The 25,900-nt window shown below is 50.1% G+C and overlaps 1 protein-coding gene across 2 annotated transcripts; it reads left to right on the top strand.

Annotated features, from left to right (window-relative positions):
* Positions 1-384: 384 nt before the first annotated feature.
* Positions 385-24,818, top strand: LBH (LBH regulator of WNT signaling pathway). 2 transcript variants are annotated; one of them, XM_008162270.3, is made up of 3 exons: positions 385-617; positions 3,132-3,234; positions 22,174-24,818. In XM_008162270.3, the coding sequence occupies exons 1-3, from the start codon at positions 592-594 to the stop codon at positions 22,360-22,362; spliced, it is 318 nt and encodes a 105-aa protein (XP_008160492.1). In that variant the 5' UTR covers positions 385-591; the 3' UTR covers positions 22,363-24,818. The 2 variants fall into 2 exon arrangements, with proteins under 2 accessions (XP_008160492.1, XP_027995973.1); XM_028140172.2 differs by lacking the exon at positions 385-617 and adding an exon at positions 2,778-3,005.
* The last annotated feature ends 1,082 nt before the right edge of the window (positions 24,819-25,900 follow it).

Below are 25,900 nucleotides of genomic sequence, written 5' to 3' on the forward strand. Positions count from 1 at the left end.
CCAAGTCCGTAGGGGTGAGTGCAGGGAGGGGTCACCTACGCGGGCTGGTTTGTAAGCTCGAGGCGGCATTGACATTGAACTCCAGCCCCGGTTCGTTCGTGCGTGAGTGTGTGCGCGCGCGCGCGCGTATCCACGCGCGTGTCTGCGTGTAAGAGTCGTGGGCAGGGGGGGGCGGACTAGAAGCTGCAGCAAACACGGCCCTCGAGGAGCAGAGCCGAGCGCGCCCCCGAGCTGCGGTCCGCAGGATCTGCAAGCACCGAAGCCATTCATGATTTTGGTGACGTTATTCCAGGAGTGGGCGAGGGAGGGCGGGGCCTCTCGGGGTCGGGCCCCGCCTCCGCCCCTATAAATACGACTTCCCGGGCTCTTTGTGGGGCCGCGAGCTCGGTGGAGAACCCTGAGCTCCGTCCGCTCTGCCGAGGCAGCTGGCAGTGGGGCTGTCTCCGGAAGAGGGACCGCGGACGCCCAGTGCCCGCACTCCGCCGCCTGCCCCCCGCCTGCCGTGCCTGTCTGCGCCCGTGCCATCCTTACTCGGGACGCAGTGACCGTTTTTAAATCACAAGGGCGTGGGTCAGCCTCCCCTAGGACTTCATGTCTGTATATTTCCCCATTCATTGGTGAGTATCCTGCGCCCTCGGCGGGCATCCACCTCGCGGCCGTGGCTACGGGGTCCGGGCGCCTACTCGTGCCAGCTCGGGTGCCAGTGGAGCCGGCGGCGGCGTGGCAGTAACCCGCCGCCCAAGCCCGTGCAGGAGTCAACGTCAAGGTTGCAAAGATGGGGGTGGGGGGAGGTGGTGCTGAGAGCATTCTAGACAAAGGAAGTGAACTCAAAGCCCTCACTTAAGGGGCGTCTGGGAAGGTGTAGATATGCTGGTGATGGGGTGGGGGGGAGAACCAGGGGTCACGTCTGAACCCTGCTAATAAAACTCCCTGTGGGGAGGGCTGCCGGAGCCTGGCCCTGTTCTGGGGGGGCTGCTGCTCTTCTCGAGCCCCTCCCCTTTTTCTTTTTGTTTGCTTTCAAGTCTGAGCGTCGAGGCCGGGGCAGCGGGGCTGAGCTGGTGCAGGCGGCGTTTGCCGAGCTCGGAGCGGTGCGGGGAAACGCTCTCCCGTCTCGGAAGGGTTGGGGGGAAAATGTAACCCGTCCGAAGCTACCAGCAGCAGCCCCAGCGCACGCTGCACCTTCCCAACCCCTTCCCTCTCCATAGCCCTTAAAAACCGACGCGCTTTTGTGGGGGCTCGGGCTGGGGAGGAGCCGCCCTCCCCGGCCCGGCTAGAAGGAGCCGGGGCCAGGCAGGGGGCAGCGGAGGTTTGCACTCCACCGGGGATTGGGCTGGAAGGGATGCGCAGATTGCGGAGCGAGGCCCCGGGCCGCTGGGACTTGCGCCTGCTGCTGCTTCCTTCCTTCCTGCTCCGTGGAAGAGGAGGAGCGGCCGGGGTGCGAGCGCTGGCGGCTGCGGAGCGTGCTCTCAGGTGCGGGCGCAGAGAGCCCGGCCCCGCAGACCAGCTCGGCGCGTTCCTGCTCAGCCCAGGCGCCCTCCAGAAAGTTCGTGCTTCTCACTTCAACTTTCCCGGCCGGCGCGAGGAGCGAGCGCCCCTACGCCGGGCGAAGAGCCTGGCGAGAGCCCTGTGCGCTCTCGCTCTTCGGGCCGAGTTCTTTAGGGGCGGCGAGGAAGGGGGGGCGGCAGTCTTTCCATGACCCAGGAGGAAAATGCCCTTGGAGTCCCCGCTCCTGACCCGAAACTTGCCCCCAATCCCAGCATCTTCTCTTAGACCCCTCTCCTTCGGGGCTCCCCTTCCCTACCACCTCCGTGGGTGTAAGCAGCCAGGTGCCATATGGGTGAGACTGAAGGCTAGTGGAGGCTTTGTGCCCGTGGCCACTAAAACTTGCCAAGGCTCTGACCCCTTGGAGCTCACCGGGGTTATTATCCCCGGAGAAGTTAAGATTTGGGGTTATTTTATAGTTGATTGGCGCTTCCCATCCCCCCCTGCCCTCCAGATGAGCTCTTCAGCATAACTGTGAGATAGGCATTATTAGCATCTCGGTAACGGACACACAGGGCACCTGTGGCTCAGAGAAGTTATACGACTTGTTCAAAATCACACAGCTTTTGAGTGGCAGAGACTGGACCAGAACCTACTGTGTTCTCAGATCCAACGTCGTTTCTATTCTGTAGTATCCATAAAATGAAGAAGCGTTTGGGACCCCTGTTTCCTTAGACATAATCTCTCTACAGCCCGTTCCATTTTTAATTTTTTTTAAAAAACCACGTGTAAAGGCCTGACAATATTGGGTGTTGTGTAGTGAGTACATTGACTCTGGTACCACTTGGCACCATGCTTTCGGGACCCCGTATGTGCCCGTGGCGTGTGTGAGGATAATGGAATGTTTGTATCCTGCTTACAGAGTACAAAGCACTTTCACATGTCTGCCATTGGTGGGCCAGCTTGGCCCCTCTGGAAATTTCCTTTGCGATCAGAGTCCGGGCATCCTTAAGGCTTTTTTTTTTTTTTTTTTTATCCAGGGATGTTTTTCAAGCTGCGAGCTTGCAGCTGCTGTGGCTGTGGCTAGAGAAGGGGGTTGGATGGCAGATGCGAAGCTTGCAGAAAGCTGACCCCTTGGGGCTTTAAGTGGGACATTTTGGGGAAAAAAAAAAAAAAAGCAACACCAGAGAGGAATTTAAGAAGGCAGTATTATTGGACTTGGTTTCCCTGAGGTTGACCTGTTATTATGATGTCACAATAATATGCAGTTCCCCAGGAGAAGGGTTGAATTGGTTTTCATATAGACAGATGGGCTCAGCTACCTACTGTTTAGGTTTCTTTCTAGTTCTGTCACTTAGAAGAAAACCCATCCCTCTGTGCCAGTGGAGACTAGTTAGCACAGGAGAGGAGGGAAGAGGAGGTTTGCCAGAGAGGTTTTCAGACAATGGGCTTTGTTGATCAAGTTGAGAGCCCCATGCTCTGGCCTTGTAAGGCACTTCCTCGGGGTGTGAGCTTGTTTTTCTGTGAGTTTTGTTTTGAACACCTCTCATCCTGCCTCCAGACACTCCCTTGATCTAGCAGCAGAGTGCACCAAGAGGACGAATGTGAAAGTGTGTGTTTGTTGACTTCTGGTCTGGGTTTCTTGGCAGCCCTGACTATCTGAGATCGGCCGAGATGACTGAGGTGATGATGAGCACCCCATCCATGGAGGAGATTGGCCTCAGCCCCCAAAAGGATGGCCTTTCCTATCAGGTGAGTTCAGTGTTGGGTTCCTTCTAGCTCTGCAGAGCCCAGTGGCTTTTGCTGGGCCTGGTGGCAGACTTGGTTCTGCATCCCAGTGCCACTAATAGCTGTGTGACCTTGGGAAAGTCCCCGAATGCCAGTAAGCCTCAGTTTCTTTGTCTGTAAAATGGGGCAACCATAGTCTTCACCTCATAGAATTGTGGGGAAGATTCCCCATGATGATAGAATGTGTATAAGGCACACATAGAACCTGGGACACAGTAAGGATTCAGCAAACACGAGCCGATGCTATTAATTAGTCATCCTGGCGGCTGTGGACTCTCCCAGTCAAGGCAGCTAAGGAGGAAGTGATTTTCGCCGTCAGTTCAGACAGAACTTCCCCTCCCAGCCTGGCCTTGGGCAGTGGGAGCATTGCTGTGAGGGGCAGCTAATGGGGAAGGGTGGTGTGGTGGAGGAATAGCTGTGTCAAAGGCTGCTTTCTTCCACAGGACGGTGGTTGACCAACTGATTCCAACAGAGTTCATGTTCAAACTATTTAGAATTGAAGAGAGCTTTCCCCAAAGAGAGGCTCTCTCAGGGGCGCCATTGCTGGGATCTAGCTTAGAAATTGTCCTGTGTGGTGGATTTAAAAATACGATCTAAAGGACCAAAAATGTGGCGTAAGTAAGAGCTTTGGATCCTCAGCACAGCTCTTTCTTGGGGCTAGGGAAATTGTGTAGGGTGGCTGGCCCAGGGAAGAAAAATGGGGTGGGGGGTGGGGGTGGGGGGAAGGAGTGATGGGCCCATTCAGCAGATATTAACTGCATGTCTGCTGTGGGCCATGCACTGTACAGATGATAGTGAGAGAGGAAAGGAGAGAGAGAGAAACATTGATTTGTTGTTCCACTTATTTATGCATTCATTGGTTATTTCTTGTATGTGCCTTGACTGGAGATCGAACCCACAACCTTGGTGTATGGGGATGACACTCTAATCAACTGAACTACCCAGCCAGTGCCTCATTCCCTCTTGACCACAGCCCTGAGGGGGGAATTCTGGTTTTACGGATGAGGAAACAGGCTCAGACTGAGTAGGTGGCTTGGGTCTGGAACTACAAAGCCTTGCTCTTCTGATGGATCATGTGTTTGTGTCTCGAGTTGGTTCTTGACCAGGTTCCAGACTTGCTCCGGCTAACCATTCCTTAGAACCATCCCAGGGGCATTTATTTAGTAAAGGAAGAAACAAATAGAAAGCCAGGTGGGTGCAGTGGAGGGAGGGTGATCAAAGACTGCCTTGATGAAAGCTAAGGTTGGGTCAAGTAGATTGGCAGGTGACAGCGGAGTCACCCACAGGCATGCTGGGGAGGTTCAAGAAGACCCCTTTGCTTTGTCAATGTGGTCTACCCACTTTTTCTGGCTGGAAATAAATATTCAGGTGGCCTGAGGGGTTGTGGGGGGCGGGGAGAGGGGAATACCCTTTCCTGGGGGGGTTTATGTCCTCTACATCCAGAGTGGGTTTGAGCGAGACAATTGGCCCCACAGCCTGTAGGAGGGCAGAAGTTTCCTGGCTCACCAGCTGGGGTGTTTTCAAATACCAGTTTCCAAGCCACTGAATCAAACTGAATCCCTTTGTGGTTACAGGTGAGATTTTCTTTCAGTTCTGAGTTTTAGATTTCCATCACAGAACCTTTCCAAACACAGCCGTCGGTATGCGTGGTGTGTGCTTTTTATATTCTCCGTTTGAATGTGTCCCAGGATAAAAGGCCAGGTCCTACAGGGCACTTTTCTCAGGCCGTCGTGCTGGGTCTGAGGGAGAGGGCCGGTGACGATGGAGGACGGGGCTACTACACGGGGTGAGGAAGCCTGAGTTGGGGCTGCAACGGCAGGATGAAAATCAAATCACCTCTGGGCTCCTGAGATGTCTTGGTGCTGAAGAAAGGGCCCTCAACTCTTCCCTGTGGTGCTGGACTGAGGGCCACCATCCAGTTCTCACAGCCCTGTAGGAAACTTGTCGCTGCAGGGCGGCGGGCGGGGGAGGGGGCGGACTACTGTCCAGTTCCAAAATATCTTTCCTAGAACTTCAAAGCACTCTTTGAAAGTTTCACAAAATTTCAGAAAGGCCTTCTGGTTGTCTGGTGAAGAGAAAGCTTGTCATCTTTAACCAGGCAACATCTATTGGCCACTTGATAAGTGTAAGGCGCTGAGCTGGGCACCTGCACAGAGAGGGCTCAGGGCTCATGGGGGAAGCCAGCAGGTACATAACAATGGGAACACAGGCAGGCTCGTGGAGCAATGCAGAAGCCATGGTCAATCCAGGTATGGGTGGCAATGAGAAGGCTTGGATTAAGGTCAAACTGGGGCTGGCCTTGAAAGAAAATTAGGACTTTGAGAAGGCACCTCACTCTCCAATCGAATTTTGTTGCATCTCCAGATACCCCCTGGCGTGCCCCGTGGATGTCAGGTGCAGGACTCTGCAGAGAGCCGGCTTGACAATGGCTATCTGATGGGTATTCTCGGGCCCGCTCCAAGCTAGTGCCTTCCCATTAAACACATTCCCACCAGCCCTCTGGGGATTGGCTGGGACTGCACTTGGCCAGAGCCGTCCACTGTGCATGCTCAGGCTGGGCTCAGATCTGGGGGCGGAAGATCTCAGAGCTCTGTTCTTGGCATTCTGCCTGCGGGTAATAATAGTACACAGCTTTTCACTGAGACCTGCTTTTCCAAGGAACGGAAAGTGGGAAGGAGACATCAATCCCAACTTGGCAGATGAAATAGAATCTGAGGCTTGTGATTTGACCTTGAAACAAGGTCGTAAAGTAAATAGGCACACTGGGCTTTGTCAGTCATTCTCCCACCTTCCAGGCCTACCCAGCACGAAGCTTTCCTGATTTCTCCGCGCCATGGCTGACCTCTTTCAACACCTGTGGCACATTGTGCTTTGAAATGATGCTGCACTGGGTTTTGAGGATTTGGGTTCCACTTTACCTTCTCCCTGCTCAGATCTCTGAGGGCAGGGGGATGACTTCTTACCCTCTTGGTACCCATCAGCCATCACCCTTCTTACACCCCTCCCAAATGAAGGTGCCCACTGGCTCAGGGCCTCCACAGAGCAGGTGGTGGTGGTTTCAGTGCCACCCAGTCTCCTGGTTCTAAAGCCAGCCAGCCTCATTGCTGCCTCAGGATCTGTGAAGGGCCTCCTCGGTCTCATGCCGGTCCCAGCTTTACAGAAATGCCTTGGTATCCCCTGAAAGATTCAGGCAAGCCCGATCTTTTGGGATTAGGATGTTAGTGCTATTTTGTGAGCATTGTATAAAAATCGACAGAGCCAGTGCCTTGGTTTGTCTTAACATTTATTTAGAGAGTCATTATGAGAAATTCATGTCTGTGTACTCACTTGGCATGAATGACAACACCCACCAGTTGGGTGAGTAAATGGTTACTAGAAAGTCTGAGTACATTTCGGGCTGGCTGTGGGTGGCAGCCAGCTCACGGGGCTGAGTGGGAGGGTCTCGTTGAGGATATTTATGTCCCTGATGGCTGCAACTCCCCCCGCCCTCCACACACACTGCATCTGTGGGTCTCCCGAGGTCCTGCCCTGGGATAGAATTTACGCCGTCTACGGCCTTCTTCCTTTCCCTAATTCAAGGAGGCAGGTCAGGGCTGCTTTATACAGCCCTGGCTCCAGGGGCTCTAAGCATGTGGCATTTGGAATGCCTCTCTGATTGGGTCTCCTTCCATGTTGCCCACGATTGGCCTGGGTCCTGACTAGGGAGGGGTCCTGAGCATTTGCCTGGGGACACGGATGCTGCCACAACCCCAGGGCCCCCCAGCACAGCATGCTGAGCTTCTCCAGGTTTACTCCCTTGCTAAGTCCCTTCTAAAGCATCTGGACCAAGATCTGATGACTTTATCCTTCCCTAGGTTCTTTAAATTCCTCTCTGATGGGTACGCGTGGCCCTTACCGGAGGCCCTTTGTGTTCCTTCTGCTGGTCTTGGTCACGCACTCCTACCACCTGATGCCCATCCTCCAGTCACACAGGCGGCCGGCTCTCCCTCTCAGGGAAGCCAGGAGGATGTGCTGTCACCCAGAAGGAGTGAGGTCTTCACACACCACCATGCCCCGTGCCCGTGCCCTCCCTGGGATCCACAGAGCTCAGAGCTTCCCTGCATCTTCCCCTGATTTCCCACGAACGGAGGGAGGGACATCCTGGTGTTTCATATGGTAGGGAGGAGGGACGGGGGGGGGGGGGTGGTGACCTACTCTTGCCACAGCCCTGTCATTTGCTCCTGGCAGTCCGAGCACCTCTGTTCTAGCTCCGCATCAGAACGGGTCTAAAGCACTCTGCTGGCTGCGCTCACCTCTCCCTGGACCAAATTCCCAGCCTCTTCTAGCTCCCTGGCCCAACAGTAGCCGGCTCCTTTCTCCCCCTTCCTCACTGTTTATCAGAAGCAGCGAACAGGCTGGGTTTAGTCACTGAAGTCAGGCAGTGGTTAGAAATGCTGTCTTCACTCACATCTCCACGAGCCTGCCTTTCCCCGAGCCTCTCCCACCTGTTAAATGCACGTGTTGAAATATGTGATGGGTTGAGCTTCTTCTCTGAGTGAAGTTCTCAGAGAGGTTCCTGCTGCCTACCCCTGCCTCCGTCTCCCACAAGCCCCTGCTCATGAGTCTGTGCTGGGCATTACCTTTTCAACTACCTGCTTCCTTCTCCTCCTCGCCCCATGTCTTGTGGGTGACCCCCAGCTGTGGTACCCCGCACGTTCTGCTGTGCAGCCCCTTGGAAGCCCCGTGGTCACCAGGAAAGCATCTTTCACAACATCAGACTTAAAAAGGCCTCAGTCGTCCCTGGAGAGACATAAAGCTAACATTCCAAAGCACTTGGCAGGAGACATCCAGCCATGGACACGACACGTTAACTGGAATCGCAGCGCGTTTTCTTTCTCCTGCCCCGCCCCCCTCCACCCCAGCCCCTCCTTGGTACCGATCATAATCATGGGATGCAAGTCGGGCAGTGAGGGCCACAGGGCGCAGAAGCACAGGGAGTCTGGTGCTTTGGGCGGCGTTGTGTCTGCAGCCTGCTTCTTCTGGAGTCAGCACACGCTGTTCAGACCCAGCCCCCTTTCTACGCGGGGTCCGGCACCTTCCTTCCTAGGCCCGAAGCCTGGACACAAACGTAGTGTTCTCTGTTTGGAATGCCCCTGGGTGAGGGCCTGCAGAGGGCTAGAATTATTCCCGTGGGGGGCCCCCCCTCCCCTCTACCTCTCCCCCCACCCCCCTGCTCACACACACCGTGATCACAACAGTGAGTCTGTAGCCCGTCCAGGGAGAGAACAAGCTCTCTTCACTTTCCGAGCCAACGTGGTGCACACTAGAACCATACAGCCGGCCTCCTCTCAAAGGGCCTGTGTTAGGCCCGACGCCTCTCAAGTGCTGGCGTGTTCATCGCGCCTGGAGCCGGGTCCGTGTCTTAGGCTCTGCTTTGTTCCTGCGGTGCTCCAGGCAGGGTCCTCCAGTAGCTGCTAACCCAGGGCTGAGGGGCTGGCTGGGCCCTTCCCCCCTCCCTTCCCTGCACTGAGGACAATCCCTCTACCTTGGCCGCCCCATGGCGTAGACTTTTGTAGGATCAGCATTTTCTCTATGCCGCCCCGGTCTCCCAAGTTGGGTAGAAAGGAGGACTGTACCATTAGGGAAAGGGATGAGTTTGGGTGGCGAATCTTGTGACTAAGAGCCAAGAGCTATTCCTGGTGTCTAGTGAATGTCCTGAAATGATCTCCCAGGCCCGAGTCCTAAAATAATCCTCGGAGGGTATGAAGACAGCCCCTCATTCACACGGGGCTCAGAGCCGACGGGACGCCACTCCTTCCCAGTCTGCCAGACCCGTGCCACCTCTGCCGCCTGTCGCCTCGCCACCTGTCCTCCCCCTGCCCCCCAGCCCACCTCAGGAGGAGGCTTTACCCGCAAATCCGAGCCTGTGGCTGCGGCTTCACGCCTCCGCCGGGCAGGGCCCCTTCTTGCACAGACCTGTCTTAGAGAAGAACCGCCGTCAGCCAAAAGTTTCTCCAGCTGCCGTCCAGCGAGCACTTGGACCAAGGGGGTGTTTGAGACGCCCTCGGCCCCTCCCGCTGGAGTTCATTCCCCTGCGCCGTCAGAAGCTCCTTTTCAGTAAACTGGACAGAAGAGGCGCCCAAGCACTTAGCTGAAGCAGCAGCAGCGACAGCTTGCTTCTCGAGCAGGAATTTTATTGGAGCCAATGGAGAGGAAGGGCCTGGGTTTCTCAGTCAAAGTAGGATTGGCCTGAGCCACGAGGGTGTTCACAAACCTCAGTCCAGAGGTGGTTGGTCTCTGTTACCAGAATACCTTGAATTTAATAGTTGTCCCCAGGCAGAATTAATAGTACACCTTCTTACTGGGCCCGTCCTGGATTTGAGAGGCATCTTGGGGTGTGTGTGTGTGTGTGTGTGTGTGTGTGTGTGTGTGTGTTATATTAGAAAGGTAATATTCATTCCTTTTAGAAATGTAGGAAAAAATGTAGAGAAGTATAAAGAAAAGAACACCCATATTCTTATTTACTGAACCATTTTGGGTATGTTTCCTTCCGGTATATTAATATGCACTTACATTTTTTAAAAAACTGACATAATACTGTCTCTGCTATGCTGAATCTTTTTGTTCACGTGCTATAATACTGTGACTGTGTTCCAGTAATGTGGTTTTCTTTGTAAAATGGCATTTCATTCTGTTATGTACCACTTCTTATCGCTGAAAACTTAGGTGGTGGCGTGTTTTGTTCTTATAAAGAGCACTGCTCCAAGCCTCATTTTACGTAAATCTCTGCCTAGTTCTGATTCGTTTCCTTGGAATAAATTCCTGGAAGTGGAGTTACTGATTCAAAGAGATTCAACATTATTAAGCCTCTTGATTACCTTAAAAACAGAAAACAAATCAAAGAGTTTATCCAAACATAAGCGCCTGGCATTGAAAGCTCTAGCAAAGAGGATCTCCCGGGTGTCAAATCTGAAGGGATGGAATAATGGAGGAGCTTTGTGGATTGACTCAGAAAGGTGCTTGGTTATTTTGAAGTGGTTAGGAGATGTTGTACATCTTCCTCTAGTTTGTTAATTGCTTATTTTGAGCAGAGATGATAGCAGTTGATGATGTTAGGCAATTAGCCAGCATTGCAAAATAGCTGGTGATCATATTCTTGTCCCACAGTGGGTGTGTGGACAAAATTACACAAGTATATTTGTACAGGCCCTACTTATCTCCTTTATTCTATTAATGACATCAGAGTGCCCTGTGACCTTAAGGAGGACCAGTGACGTTGCCTCAGCCTGGCGTCCCATGAAACTTGGACAGATGGATGCTCCGTCCCCTGAGCCATCTTGGTATTTCTGGGGTCCCAGGTCTGGCTCATGAATGGTCATGGTTGAGAAATATTGCTTCCCTGAAGTCAAGCATGGACTGTGCTTTTAGAAGTAGATCTGAACATAATGGAGACTTGGGCCCAGGTTGGTCCCTCTGCCCAACCCTGCAGGCACCAGGTGCTTTGCAGCGAGTAAGCAGCGTTGGCCATGGTCCAGGGTCCACATACTCCTGATGGTTCAAAAAGTTCATTTAGGTGTTACACAGACAAACTTTAAAAATGCCAGTGTAACTGTACGGTTGCTACCTATAATAAGCAATACTAGTTTCCCATTTGTGTGGTGATAGTTTTATTTTTTAAACAATGAGTAAAGTAGAAATAGAATTGAGCCATATGTGTGCATGGGCGGGAAGGGATAGGGCTTCCTGAGGCTGACATCACTGTTGTCACCACGAAGGAATTTTTTTCTTCTTCAAGAGTTGAATGTAATCCTCTTAGTTGGAAGCATTCTTAAAGGTTCGCTAGTCCTCAGTGATGAATTCTGTATTCCTTTGGTCATTTGCCCCCTTGGATAAAAACAGTTAAAGGTCAGATCCTTCCTAGCTGTTGTCCTTGGCATCCTAATATTGGAGTTTTCACGCCAGATTACTTTTTAGTACATAGAATGTTCTATGTATATATTACTTCATGTTTTAACAAAGTGTTAAAACGGGAGGACAGCTGCCCCTGGGGTTCACAGAAACTTTCCAAGGGATATGACAGCAGAGAGCATTTTCGGAAAATCAATTTCCACATCTTCAACTTCCTTCTGTTGCTTTTCTAAAATTGCATTTCCTGGAGACGGGCTTCGTCAGTTTTCTCTTCCTACCTTTCCTATCACAATTGCCCGCCTCCCCCTTATAAGAGAAGGACCTGCTCCTCTCCCTCCCCAATATTTTAAGGTGCTTTCCTCCTGGATATAGAAACACTGGCAGCATCAAACAAATGAATCATTCAGAATGTTACTGTCTAGGAAGCTCCATAAATCTTCCTATCTATCACATTAAGAAACCAATCTAAATAATGTATCATTGTGCTTAATAACTATTTATGGTATGTTTACTGATCAGTTATATACTAATAGCCGAAATAAGCCAATTCAGAATTTTTTAAAATTAGTAAGCCTTAGGGTCATGAGATATAAAACCTTAAGTCATTTTATATACACAAATACATCTTTTTATCACAGTGAAGTATGAAAAGCTAATGACTTAAAACTCTCAAACATAAAAATATATTAAGGAAAGTCCTATAGGGAAGTAGACTGGAAATAGAGTTTCAAGTGGAGAAAGGAATAAGATTTGACTTGTTTATGAGTTGGTTTTTTTTTTAAATAGGTGATTGTTGATATCAAATTGCTGTGGCTATCTGAGTGCATTGAAAAGAGTGGCATAAAAGTTTTATTTTAAAATGTTAAGATTTATAATATGTCAGAAGTTTTAGGTGTCAGTTTAGAAACACATGAAAGAAGACACAGTTTTTCAAAATTCTTTTAGGAGGGACCCAAACAAGATTGTGGATGTACACACTGTTCTTAGAATCAGAACTGTGGCACAATAGTCTCACGGGGTGGGAGGGCACCTGTGCGATTGTGCCAGTCTCCTATCAGATAGAGGGATGCACACAGTAGCATGGCGTTGGGTCACGTAGGAGCTCTTTGGATGCTGCCAGTGCCGTGGCGCCCAGACACTCTCGGCACAGAGGGATTATGGACTACGAGTCTGGGTAGCTGGTCTCTAATCTTGGCTTTGCCACTATCTGTGTCAGCTCGGGCAACTCGCATCACCTCGTTGGGCCTTGACTCCTCTGTCTTTAGGGGAGGGTGGATTGTATCACTTTTGTTATTAGAACACTGTGTAGTGAGGTGAAATCCACCATCCTGATCCTAGATCAGCCCTGGAGTTAAAAAATCATCTCTCTTCCTTATGTCAGCCTTTCTGATACTGAAGGCAGCTTTTGGGTTCCCTTTAAAGGTTTTCCAGTTTTAAAATGTATTGACCTTCAACCTTGACTTATAGGATCCTCCTCCTGAGGGTTCTCTAGGCCAACGGTTCTCACACTCTGGTCTCAGTCCCTTTCACATTCCTAGAAATGATTGAGGGCCCCATGGATATTTGTTCATGTGCGTTATATATTCTGATGATGTCTTCTGTGGATTATGTCTTTTTAAGTTGTATTTATTAATTCCTTTAAAATAATAAAACCATTACATGTTAAACATAAATACGTTTATAATAAAAACAAACCTATTTTCCAAAATAAGAAAAGTTTCGTGAAAAGAAAAGCATTGTTTTTCATTTTAGTAAATTTGTTTGGTGTCTGTCTTGATAGAAGATAGCTGGATTCTCATAACTGTTTCTGCCTCAATCTGTTGTCATATGTGTTATAGTAAATAAAGAAAATCTGGCTTATGCAAATATGTAGTTATAAAAAGAAGAAATATTTTAATAGCCTTTTAATATGTTTTTCTTTGCTATTTCACCTAGACTCAACCAGTGATGGTTTCTTAAAGGTTAGTGGCCAAGTGGAATCTGAAACCTTCACAAATGAACATTAAAGATCTTCCAAACATTGACACATTTCATTATATAGTGTAAAAAAAATCATATTTGTTAATGTCTCCACTGGCTTCATCAGAAGTCCTTCAAGTATTAGGAAACTGTCAAGCTTACAGTGGCTGATACATGTTTTCCAAAATTCTGATTTTTGTTTGAAAGCTCAATTTTTATCACTGGTAACAAAGACCATCAATCATTTTCTTTGAAGTGAGAGGCTCATTTTATTCATTTTTGAGAACATGTCTGCTAAATAATCAAGTCTGGATAACCATAGTTCGTTGGTCATTTTCTCAAGTAAAAATAGTATTCCATGGAAAAAGTGGCTAGTTCAGCTTACAACTCAATCACATAAGTGCTTTTTTTCTCCTTGAGACAACCATTGTGCTTTGCTATGCAGCAAAAGTATTTTATGCTGACTTTCCATTTCATCACATAGAATATTTAAAAAACAACAACATGCACTTAAGAGTCAATATTTAATAAAATTTCTGCTCTGTTGCAAACATTTTTTTAAAAATTGTGAGCATGAGATGGCAAAAATATAGAATGACTACAAGTATAGTTAATATCACTGCATTCATTAATCCTTGCTAAGGGGCAGCAATTTCACCCACCATTGTTTTTCATACCACTAGTACAAGTGTCAACCCAAGAGAAAAGGCAAGTAACATCTTAGTATTGTTAAGAAAATATGTAACTCCATGGACACTCCCTCTCTGAAAGAACGTAGGGAATTGAGCTTTGAGAACCACTGCTCTAAACTGAACAGAATATGTCTGACCAGAGGACAGCAGGGCCTTCGCCTTCCTGTGAGTGTGGACAGCCTCCGTGAGAGGAGTGGACCGCTGGGAATATAGCCCTGTTTACTTCAGGTTTTTTTTTTAGCATCAATACTGCAGTTATGACCAACTGAAATGTCCAGGCCTCTTTTACAGGACCTACTATCAAGCAAGGCTTCCTGTTTGGGAAGAGAAAAAAAAAAAAGTTTTAACTTAAAGACACGGAAATCAGCTGATGACCTCAATGTGGGACAAGGTGGATTGGAGGTGATGGATATCATCTGAGTGGAGATGTTTCACAGAGCGTGGGAAGGTGGAAATGTAGCTGTGGACTGGGAAACCAGCAGCCTAAGATGGACAGGCGAAGCCAGGAAGCTGCCTGAGGGTGGAGAAATCCTAGAATGACCCCGAGTCCAGGGAGGCACGGGGAAGATGAGGTTGGACAGGTCAGGTGAACCTGGGCAGGGTCATGAGAATCAGGAGAGTGTACGGCCCAAAGCAGGCTGGCTGGCCAGGTCATGTGCTGCAGAGGTGGTGCCGACTGAGGCTGAGTGAAGGCTGTGGGCAGGGCGGTAACGAGGTCCTAGAGACTAGAAAGAGTTGTTCCCATACAAGGGTGGGTTGGTAGGGGTTAGGAAGGGACCCTAGACAACGATGGGAAGGCTGTGGGACCAGGCCAGGTCTTCAAGATTTTTGTCTCCAAAATGAAGAATGAGGGAATCGTTGGAAATGGCAGCCACATCAATCTGGGCTTTCTGAGAGAAGGGGGTGGGGCTGTGGGACATTTGGGTAGCACCAAAGGAGAAAGAAGGAAAGGGATCTATCATTCTGCAGAGGCCCAGAGGTGACGGGGAGGCGTGTCTTCTTTCCAAAGGGCAATGATAGTATAGTTGATAGGATGTGGGAATTTTCAATCATCTAAGCCAGAGAGCTTCAGTCTTTTCTCATCGCCCTGGAGAACTTGGAGAACGTTCTTTAACATTCCAAAAGCCCCATCAGCTCACCCGGCCCGCAGTAGAGTTAACAGTAGCAATTAGTGCTAATTAATTGGAATTTGGAACTCTCATCTTGCAGGATGGGTGTGTGTTGGAGAGATGTTTATGAAAGGTGGTGTTTATCCAGAGGATTTCCTTTTCTTTTAAGTCAAGGCTAGAGGCTTAAGCATCTTTAATTCAAAGGAAGGAGATCCAACAGTTGTTATTTAGCCTCAAATCTCTGTTGGAGTCTCCTGTAGGATTAGAAACACCAGAGCAGGGTAGGAGAGGGTGAGGTGGCTGTTCCATAGCCGCAGTCCAGGCGAGATCTGAGCCAGGTGAGAGTCTCAAGGATGGAGGAGGTGACTTGCATCTTAATGGAAACTGGAGAATGTTCTTCCCTCCCTGAATCTAGGCAATAGCCACTCTGCCCCTTCGCTGTAATTTTTCTGTTCTTACCAGCCACAGTTCACTTTGAAAAGTCAGTAAAATATAAATAATAATGATGACGGTGATGATAAAATGGCAGGAGGGAAGTATTTCAAAGAACATATTTCTTGCCTTCACTTATTGTTAGGGGGCAAAAAGCAGGGTGTACTTTTCATTTTAATTAGTTGCTGCTGCTCATTCATTCAGCCCTTGGAGAGCAGGATACTGGTAGAGATCTGCCCGGTGTGAGAAACCAGCCCCTCCTAGGAAGGAATAAACACACAGAGCCAATACGCTGTTGTTCTGCAGGAGAAATAAGAAACCCAGACTCTGGGGATCCGAGGGGCAGGAGGGGCCTGACTTACCCATGCAGTAGGCTGAGGGAGAGGCTCAGAATGGAAAGACCTCCAGCTCTAGGACTTCCACCGAGAGACCAGGATCTGGACAAGCCAGTGGCTTCCATCCCAGTGGGCGAACCCAGGCCCTAGGGAAACGGGGGCTGGGAGGGAAGCAATGAGGTCAAACCATTTCTCCCAAGAACCTGGCCTAGAGTTTGTGAGCACAAGCCCAGGAGTGCTCCTGTCCTAAGCCATAGCTATTGATTTCCCAGCCCCTCCCTTTGAACCAGTGGTTCCCAAGGTGGGGCACACGCCCCCCGAGGGGCAATTTGATTTTTAAGGGGGGCAATTTGAGAATGAGTTATTAACAGTGAATTTTTTTGCATTTCTTATGGTTCTAGGGGCCTCGTATACAGTATATAAAATATATATTGTGACATATTTATGCATTTCAGTTCTCTGTTATATGTTTTGAAATTTATTTGATATTTTTTCATATCGCTTTATATTATTATTCCTTAAACAATTTCTTAGTGATTTTTTTCCTCAGTACTTCAACTGTCCTTTCGTTCTTTTATTTTTCTCTTTCATGGATGCCATGTTCTTTGGAAGGTTGTTTAGACCAAGTTAATGGCCTCTTAGTCTTCCTCCACATGAATAGGAGTTCACTTTTTGAGTAATAAGAATTATATGTCCCCAGGGTGGGGGGGTTGTGTATCAGGATTTTAGAGATGCTTAGGTGGGGCACGGCCAAAAAAGGTTGAGAACCACTGCTCTAAATGGTCCCTGGAGACCCCAATTTTACCTAATAAGAACCATCGTTAGGAATTTAAAGTTTACAGAACATGTTCACAGACCCCTGTATTTTATTTAGTCTTTCCAAAGCCCCATAAAATGGGAATTAGCATTAACCCCAATTTATAGAGGAAGGGCTGGGGGGGTGGGTCTCCACTTCTTTGAGCCTGACAGGTACCATGATGGCGCTCAACATGCAGCATCGTGGAAATCTTGCAACAGTACTGTAACATGGAACTTCCCTCCTCATTTTACTCAGGAGGCAGCTGAGGCTCAGAGAAGTTAAAGTGATGTGACCATGGTCATGGAGACAATATGCCTTGGGGCCAGGTCACAGCCAGGTTTTCAGACTCCCGCGGGAGTGGCCATTGCCCATAGCAGGTCGGAGGTGACGTTTCCCCCTCTGGAACCAGAGAGGGGAGAGGCATACACAGAAGCAGATCGCTCTCAGTTCCTGGGGGAGCTACCTGATTCTTCATCTCAGGCCCTCTGCCCTACCTCCCCTTTCCACCCACCCCGGCAAAGAGGAGCAGGGTGTTGAAGCTCCCGCGGTCTCAGCTTGCAGAGCTGGTAATTAGCCCTTTGTGTCCAGCGAGCCACCTTTCATCCCCTCTACCTGCCGGTGTCCGCTTTCCCCGTGAGCATCTCTCAGCTCTTTGCCGAACCCTCCGCCCTCTTTGTGGCCAGCTCAGGCCGTTTGTCAGGGGTGATGGCTGAGGGACGCACACATGCAACACAGCGGGGAGGGCTGGTCCAACCAGAGTCACTCACATTTTCCATCCCAGGTGCCAGACATCTCTCTCCTCTCTCTGCCCCAGAGACCGCCAGGGTTAGGTCACCTGGCTTCGAGGCAGACAGTTGATAGCTAGGCCCCCAAATTTCAGGCCTTTGGAGCCTCGGTATTGCCTTTCAGGTCCCCTCCATGGCTGAAACGGGAGCTGACTGACTGGCGACTTTTATACTTCAGCCAAAAGCCTGCCGACCAGCTCCTCCTCTCCAGGGCTCGCCCTTAACCCCAGACTTCTCTGCTCCGAGGCCACCTGTGTTGGTCCACCAGCCAAACATCCCGAATTTGCCTGGACAGTCCTGCTTTCATTGTCCTCCTATTTACACGCTTATGTTTGTGCTGTCCAGTGCAGTTGCCACGGGCATAAACATAATATATTTAAATATATCCTATACATTTATGCTAATAAAAACGAAAGAAAATTAACATTTTTAGCCTTGCTTCAAGCACTCAGAGGCCACATGTGACTAGTGGCTACTGTTGGGCAGCGCAGGTAGGAAACGTTTCCATTATCACAGAAAGTTCTGTCAGACAGCTCCGATCTACACAGCCAGAAATTCTAGTGTCCCCGCATCCAAACCACATCTCACAGGCCATTTCCTCCTCCTGGAAGGGCCTAAAGTTCCCTTGACCTTTCGACTGAACCCATTTGAGTTCCCAAAACGTCAAGGCCTCCTGGCATCAGAGGTCACCTGGCAAAGGATGCCCCAAAGACGTGTCTCCCATAAAATTCACCAGGACCATGGTATCTGTGTGCCCCCTGTTTCTACACAGCGGGATACCTGGGGCCCGGGGTATTCTTGATGTGTTTGATCTTCAACACATCACTTCATTTATAAAAGAGGGAACTTGGTGTCTATGAGTTTAACCCAGACCATCAGCCCCGACAGCCGAGGGTGACAGCTGGATTGTGGAATTGTCACCCTGAGAGAACCACAGCCTGCCCCATCCCTGCCCCCAGGCCTTCACCACCCCATTGTCGGTGTCCATGTATATATGCAAACCAGTTCTTTGGTTGATCTCTTCCTGCCCATTTCTTTTTTTTTTCTTTTTCTTTTGCTTTTCCTTGTCCAGAGAGAAGGGGCGCTTTGGGGTAAGCGGTTTAACCAGAAGCAGTTTCTTTTTGGAACAAGGGCAGTTCCTTATTCCCTGCCAGTTCCTGCAGGCAAACGGCATGCCGGGCTGGCCTGCCGCCTCGACCCTACCTGTCATGTGCTTGGCAAGGCCGACTTGAGTCCTTTTTTTTCCACTGCCTTCCCCACCCCGTCAAATAGCAGTGGCAACCTCTCATTTTTCTGCTGCCCAGATGATTAAAAAGCATGACTTAGTGGAAAAATCTTGACCTCCTTAGGGTCAGCCTCTTCAGCAGCTGTCGGAGATAAGAGTGCACTGGCGAGATCCTGCTCTCCGCAAGGCTTTCTGTCCGTGTGCAGGGAAACGAGGAGCTGTTGGTTTCTGGGTGCCTCTTGTGTGTCTTTGGAGAGAGCTACAATTTTCAGGGTCATAAATTGGTATTATCTACTAATAAAATAAAATCTCTGATGGAAGGGTTAGATTATCATAGTGATTTCTTAAAATGGAATTAACAGGCTTTGTAAAAAAAAGTTTTATATTGTGTGTGTTGTTTTTTATGGCGCCTGCTTTGAACAATTCAGGGAGCAAAGTTCTCTGGCAGCTAAGCAGTATCAGAAGTTCACTGCTCAGACTTCCCCCAAGGACGTCAGAGACTTAATTGTGCAGCTGCTGGTATGAAAGGCATTGTGTGGAGTTATGTTAATTGCTGCGTTAGCATGGCTGCCTCTTGTTTGCAGATTGAACACTTACGGAGTTGAGTTGAAACTGCTCCAGAAAGGACATTCAAATTAGACTTGAGCATGTGTCCTCAAAGCCTTTTATTATATTTGTATTTGCCAAGCACTTGTACCCATCTAGTGAGATACGGAAGGTCACTTTGCTTCTCAAAAGGAGAAACTGAGGAATGGGTGATTGAGTGGACTTGGTTGGGGTTATACAAGTGATGTCAAGGACATAATGAGAATCTGGGTTCTTTGGCGGGACACTGAGTTATCCAAGGAACACATTACTTGAAGTCCTTTAGGTCTGAGTGTGGGTCCCGGATCCGCTACTTCCTAGCTCCGTGGCCTTGAGGAAGTCGCTTGCCCTCTCTGTACTTCAGTTTCCTCATCTATAATACAGGGATCACACCGCTGCTTACTTCAGAGGACTATTGCGAAGACGGAGAATCTGATCTGGGATGTGCAGATACGCCTGGCATGTCTCCTATCATCATCATTATTTTAACAAACCCCCCCGCCCCCCGCCTATTTTAGCTAAAGACCTGCTTCCAGCTTAAAACTTCCATGTTCTCCACCCTTATTACCCTCCTCCTCCTCCTTCTTGTCCCTGTCACTCTTGCTCAGAGGGGTGATCACAGTTTCATATGGGAGTCACAGGGTGGGCACAGCCCTGGGCTTGCCGACAGAGGGTCGAGGTAGGGGGCCAAGTCTGTCCTGGGCCAGGTGTCCATCTCCTCTTGATATTTCCAGCTCTTTCTCATGTCCTGTAGATTTAGAACAACTGTCTGGACTGGGAAGCTCAGCTGCCCGGAGGGTCATCATGGGGCCCCCAACAGCTGAATGAGCCATGGAAACCCGTAGTCTTGCCCACCCTCCCTGGTCAGTTTTCTGTCTGTAAAATTGGCATGTTCACCCAGGGGCATCCATTCATTCTTCAGAAGGTACAGGCATTGCAAACAGAAGATCTGGGTTTGAATCCTGGCTCTTCCATGTGGCCCTCAGAGCCTCAGGGTCTCACTGCTCTTGGGGGTGGTGAGGCTGAAAGGAGGTGATGTCTGAAAGCTTCGTAGACGGTAGCATGCTTTCCTCTTGTTGGGGCTACCCTCACTCCACTCTGAGCTTGTGTTTGGAAGAGCGCCTTGTATCGTCACACACGGGGAGGGGCTCCCGCTGCACATGAAGAGAAGTGAGGAGCAGTCCAGAGAGGCCCTTGACCCTCTCCCGGCTCAGCACCGGCGGGTCTGTGTGCACAGCACAGTCCAGCACAGTCCGCGGGCAGGATTGCACCGCTGGCCACATCAGGAGGAGAAGGCCTGCAGTCGGGTCAACCTGCCCCGTGCTTTCTTCCAGCCCCACTCCCCCAGCCCCTCCCTTGCCTTGTTTTCCTCCTGGCTGCCATTAGGGTACTTTTTATAAGGCTTGTTAAGTCTTTAATGATGCCTGGTTGTGCAGCTGGCTTAAGGCTTAATCCCCAGCAATAGGGCTTTATTGGATAAATGGTTAATAATCACTTGTCTGCAGGGATTGGGGACGTTTCAGTGAGGCCCATGACTCCCGCCCGGCAGCCCCGTGTGACCTGTGACATGTTGGTGACTTGACTGGGACAGCATTGCTTGACGTTGGGGTGCAGGAAGATGGGGCACCCTCATAGCACCACAGAAGGCCTGCGATTGTAGGAGAGCATTTCTGCCTCTGGGGAATGGAGGCCACCTGTCTGTTGCCGTGGGCCTGTCGGGATCTGAGCCAGGCATCTCTTCAGATGTGTGTTTCTAACCCACTCCTGGTTTTGCCTTTCTTTCTTTTGCTATTAACGAGCTCTATGACTTTGAGCAAGTCTCCTGAGCCTCAGTTTCCTCAGCTATCAAATAGAGGGGTTGGAAGAGATGGCCTTGAAGGTGCCGTGTGATTCTGAGAGCCCCAGGGTCCCAGACAGAGGCTCCTCTCTCCAGCTCTGGGATTCGTCACCGAGGACTGTGAATGGCAAGGGACCAGCAGCCCATCGGGATTAAGTACTTAAGCTGCTGGGCAAAGAATTGGGTCAGCTGTAGTCACAGGGCAGTGTATGCGAAGGGAATACACAGAGGCCTCGGTTTTATGGTCTGGTTTGGGGTTTCTCCCACTTCTGGGCAGGACACACAGTAGGCATTTTTAAAAAGCCTCGTTGATGGGCCTCTGGAGAGAGAAGTCAATGCTTTCAGGTGTGGAGCCATCCAGGAGCCAGGAATTGTTCACAGATGAAAAAGGAGCCTGGGGTTTTGTCCCCAGCCTGCCTGTGGCTGGGAGCCACACCTCAACCCTTACTTGGCCTTGACTGTTCAGTTGAAAGGAGATCAGGACCCATCTATTGGAGGAGCGGGGGTGGTACTGGGGCGCGGGCACACGAGTCAAACAGACCTGGGTCTGAAACTTCCACCACCCATTTCCAGGCGGCATGGCCTGGGCAGCCTCTTTCTCTAAGCCTGGGATTCTTGACGATAGTATCAAAAACACCTATTTGTCAGTATGACTATGTTAGTTCAAAATTATATATGTAAAGCACCTGGTAGCTGGCTCATACAAGATGTCAGTAATGATCCTGGGAGGAGTTGTGTGTTTTTTTTTAATTTAAAAATTGATTTGAGAAAGAGAGAGAGAGAAACACTGATCTGTTGTTCCACTTATGTATGCATTGATTGGTTGATTCTTGTATGTGCCCTGACCCGGATCGAACCCACACCCTTGGTGTATCAGGGCGACACTCTGACCAACTGAGCTACCGAATGAGACCTGTCAGACTGGCAGAGTGAAGTGCTTGCGGTAAACAGAGATGTGGCTTACTGAGGATGACATGGTTTTGAATTATTTTACCAGAAATAAAATAAAATAAATAGTGCAAACAGAGCTATCCCACCTTTTAGACTTGGTGGTGCTGCCCTGAAACCTTCCAGCTTCAAGCTGACGGATGCTTTCCCATGTTGCCCAGAATTCGCTTCCCGGTTGCTGTACCCCTGCTCAGCACAGTCCATGGCGTACCGCAGGTGCTCAGCCCTGCCCGCAGGTGTGAGGTGAAGGAAAGGAGTTGCACTTTTTAGATCTGTACGTGACCGGGCGCTCGCTCTGCTTTTATTTCAGATCTTCCCCGACCCGTCAGACTTTGACCGCTGCTGCAAACTGAAGGACCGCCTGCCCTCCATAGTGGTGGAACCCACAGAGGGGGAGGTGGAGAGCGGGGAGCTGCGGTGGCCCCCCGAGGAGTTCTTGGTCCAGGAGGATGAGCAGGACAACTGTGAAGAGACAGCGACAGAGAACAAGGAGCAGTAGATTCCCACCGACTCCCAGCGGGTCACACCAGACAGCATCTGTACCTGAACTGTGTTCTTTCCCATTGTGACGGATGAAGAGAGTGGGCCACCGTCGTTCTGAAACGTCAGACGAGGCTTCCGTTTTGCTCCTGCGAATCACTGAGCTGGTCTTCTTTCCCTTTCTTTTCTTTTGTTTTTTTTGAACTGTGTCGAGCCCTGGAGCCCTCCGGGGCACTTTGCAAGGCCTTCTGAGAAAGGAAGCTGCTTCGAGCAGGGGTTGGGGTGTGGGGAAGCTTTGGTTTTTGAGATCAGTATCTGAACTCAGCACCTAGAGGCAGCGGTGGGATTCCAGGGGGCTCTGCGGGTGAGGGGATGGGGCGTGCACAGCAAGCAAGGAACATTTGGGCTAAGAAAACGAACACGGGACAAAAGAGAAAACGCACGGTTTAAGGAAAACATTGAGCAGGGAGGTGCAGCCAGGAAGTACTTACTTTTCAGTGAGCGATCTCTCTGCTGCTGGGGCATCAGAAAACCAAGTCTTCATCTCTCTCCAGCTTCGCCCATCGCCAGCCTTTGCTTTCCTTTCAGGTGTGTTGCCTGTTACAGGGGAGGCGGGTGAAGGAGAGCAGTGCACCCTGGCTGCCTGCAAAGCCAGCTGGAGGTGATGCTCGGGAAAGGGAAAAGCCCCCCATTCCTTCTCCACGGCCCCTCTGCTCCAGGCTGTGGCAGGTTGACATACCTGCGGTAAGCTGGAGTGGTTATTTTCAAGAAGCAGTGCTTTTGAGCTTCTCTTCCCTTATTTATCCTTTTTGCTTTGCCCTCCCCCTCCACCCGCCTCCCCGCCCTTTTGGGAATAGTGAGAGTACTTCCTGCCCTTGTCGGAGGACTGATGTGGACAATTGGACATGAAAGTCCCCCCCACACTTGCTCTCAGTCTGAGCAGAGGCACAGAGCGAGTGCGGGGGGCTCTCCCAGGCCGGCCCTCCTCTCTCCTTACCATGCCCTCCCATCCCCTGGCCACAGCCCTGAGGCCCAGATGGCTCCCAGTCCTGCAGGGGGTTCCAGCCAGCCGAGTCAGCGGCAATACCCACTCCCGGGTGGGCTTGTGGCCTGCTTTCCTGGCGGGAGCTGCCTGGAGCATAGGAGACTTTTTTGTTTCTTGTTGGGGAGGTGAGCTAATTCGGTGTACATCCCGAGAGCTGGCAAAGCCCGGGAATTAATTGGATGGGTGAGAAGGCTTTTGTGCAGCAGCCTGGGGATCGAGTGTGACCCTGAAGGGTGTCATGAGATCCCCGGCTTCTCCCCTTGCGTCCCTGGATGCATGTGGGAGGACGGCGTGGTGAGGGAGCATTGAACGGTGGTCCTCCTCACTCCCCACCTCCCGCCTATCCCCTGCAAGGGCACAGCTACCCGAGAAAGTTAGCCTTGGACTTAGAGCTTCTTATCATAGTTCAGAACCACCAGGAGCCTCCCGATGCAGGACACTCTTCATCTCTATCTCGGAGCGGATGGCGCCGCCAAGAGGTGGGCTCAATGGGCTGAACTCTGCCCAGCGAGGCACCCAGGTGAGCCCTCCGGTGTCCTGTCAGTCCAGGTTGACCGGGTTTGGACTTGCATAAAGGTTGTATTTAATACCTCAAGGTTCGTGTGGCTCTGGGGAAGGTTGGGCAGGAGGACCAGGGTGTGCTGTTGATGCGCCAGCAGGGTTTGGTTCTGGGCAGCCGACACTCTCCCATCCCCCCTGCTCCCTTCCTCTGTTGACTGCTTGTGTTACTCACACCGATCGATGGCAATAACTTCTTCCGGCTCCTCGAGGAAGTGGGAGAGCCTGCAGCCTGCACTGGGGTGTCTCTCTCTAGCTCTCCCTTTCCTTCGGTTTTGGCTGCGGAGACCCTTCCCTCCCACTCTCATTCCCTCACAGCAGCATTTCTCATCCTGTGCCTCCCTTGTGGATGGGGTCTCGCCTTTTAAAATCCTGTGTTTCCATGTCCCCTTCCAATGTGCTCCCCTGTGTCATCTGTCCGTGTGATGGGAACGTGCTTGTAAACTGCATAACAGACCTACTTTGTGTACATGTGTGTTTATGGGGGTGGTTTATTATTTTTGCTGGTCGCTAGACCCCATTGTACGACCATGTGGAGTCTGAGCAGGCCAGATGCTGACAGCTAACGTCAGGACCCTCAGCGGTGAGCCTGTTGGGGGGGACCCAGTCACTCTTGGACAAGTGGCTGAGCTCCTGTCTGGCCTCCTCTTTTTTTTTTTTTTTTTAAAGTATCTTGTGTGTATTTCTAACTGATCGTATTGAAAAAACAAACAAACTAGTATTTCAGTAAACATGCCTGTTGTAAGATGAACCTCCTGTAACTTCTATCTGTTCTTTTTTGAGGCTCAGGGAGAAACTAGCTTTTTTTTTTTTTTTCCAAACTACTTTTTGTCACTGTGACAGTTGTAAATAAAGTTTGAACATGCTTTCCACTCTGGTCTGGTTTCCTTCTTTCCTTCCTGCTCCATTGCAGCGGAGAGAGTGCGAGAGAAACCAAGGTACAACTCTCAGAGGAGGCTGGGTAGGGGGGAGCCCTATGTGAGGTTCCTTACCTATCTCACCTGCTGGACCTTCCAGGTGAGCCCATCCATGTTTTTATTTTATAACTTGGCTGAATGCAGGAAGCCTGTTTTTCTGTGCCTGTGTTTCTCAACTCTGGATGCACATCAGAATCACCAAGAAATATTTTTTAAAAATATACAAATACCTGTACCCTACACCCTGGAGGTGGCTTTCAATAGGCCGGCATGAGGCTGAAGCATTAGTATATTTTAGAATTACCTGGGGAGATTTTAATACACAATTTCAAGCCACCATTCTAATGGAAGAGAAATACCCAAGATCCTATATAATAAAAGGCTAATATGCAAATCGACCGAACAGCAGAACGACCAGTCGCTATGACGCACACTGACCACCAGGGGGCAGACGCATTGCCCCCTGGTGCTCAGTGCGCTCCCACAGTGGGAGTGCCGCTCAGCCAGAAGCGGGGCTCACAGCTGGTGAGTGCAGCGGCCGTGGCGGAAGCCTCTCCTGCCTCCGCTGTAGTGCTAAGGATGTCTGACTGGTAGGGAGCAGGCCTAAGCCATCAGTTGGACATCCCCCGAGGTCTCCCAGACTGCAAGAGGGCATAGGCTGGGCTGAGGGACCCTCCTGAGTGCACATATTTCATGCACCAGGCCTCTAGTATATTATAAGTTTGTTCACAAAAGCTAGGGGTGAATGGAAGGGTGTGTATGTAGCTAAAGAAAGTGCCAGCACTCATTAAGACCATTTATTGAGTGCCTACCACTTATTGGGCATTTTGAGAGGTTTGGGCTAACCAAAATAGCAATGGTCCCAGCCTTCATGGCATTGCTTCAGTGTACATTTCAATGACAAGTATGGTGAGTACAAGGCAGGAAAAATAGGGTGCTCTGATAGGTCAGTTGGCTCTAAGATCAATATATTAAAAATTAACTGTATTTCTATATAATACCAATAAACAATTGGAAGTTGAAATTTAAAATACCAC

This window comes from Eptesicus fuscus, chromosome 16 (genome assembly GCF_027574615.1).
Source record: "Eptesicus fuscus isolate TK198812 chromosome 16, DD_ASM_mEF_20220401, whole genome shotgun sequence".
In the NCBI taxonomy this organism is placed as follows: Eukaryota; Metazoa; Chordata; class Mammalia; order Chiroptera; family Vespertilionidae; genus Eptesicus; species Eptesicus fuscus.

What these genes read in the sequence shown, in the direction of transcription:
- LBH (XM_008162270.3), top strand. Translation starts at nt 592, where the DNA reads ATGTCTGTATATTTCCCCATTCATTG. An exon ending in GTATATTTCCCCATTCATTG is followed by an intron (nt 618 to 3,131) that starts GTGAGTATCCTG and finishes GTTTCTTGGCAG; the next exon opens with CCCTGACTATCTGAGATCGG. An exon ending in AGGATGGCCTTTCCTATCAG is followed by an intron (nt 3,235 to 22,173) that starts GTGAGTTCAGTG and finishes CTTTTATTTCAG; the next exon opens with ATCTTCCCCGACCCGTCAGA.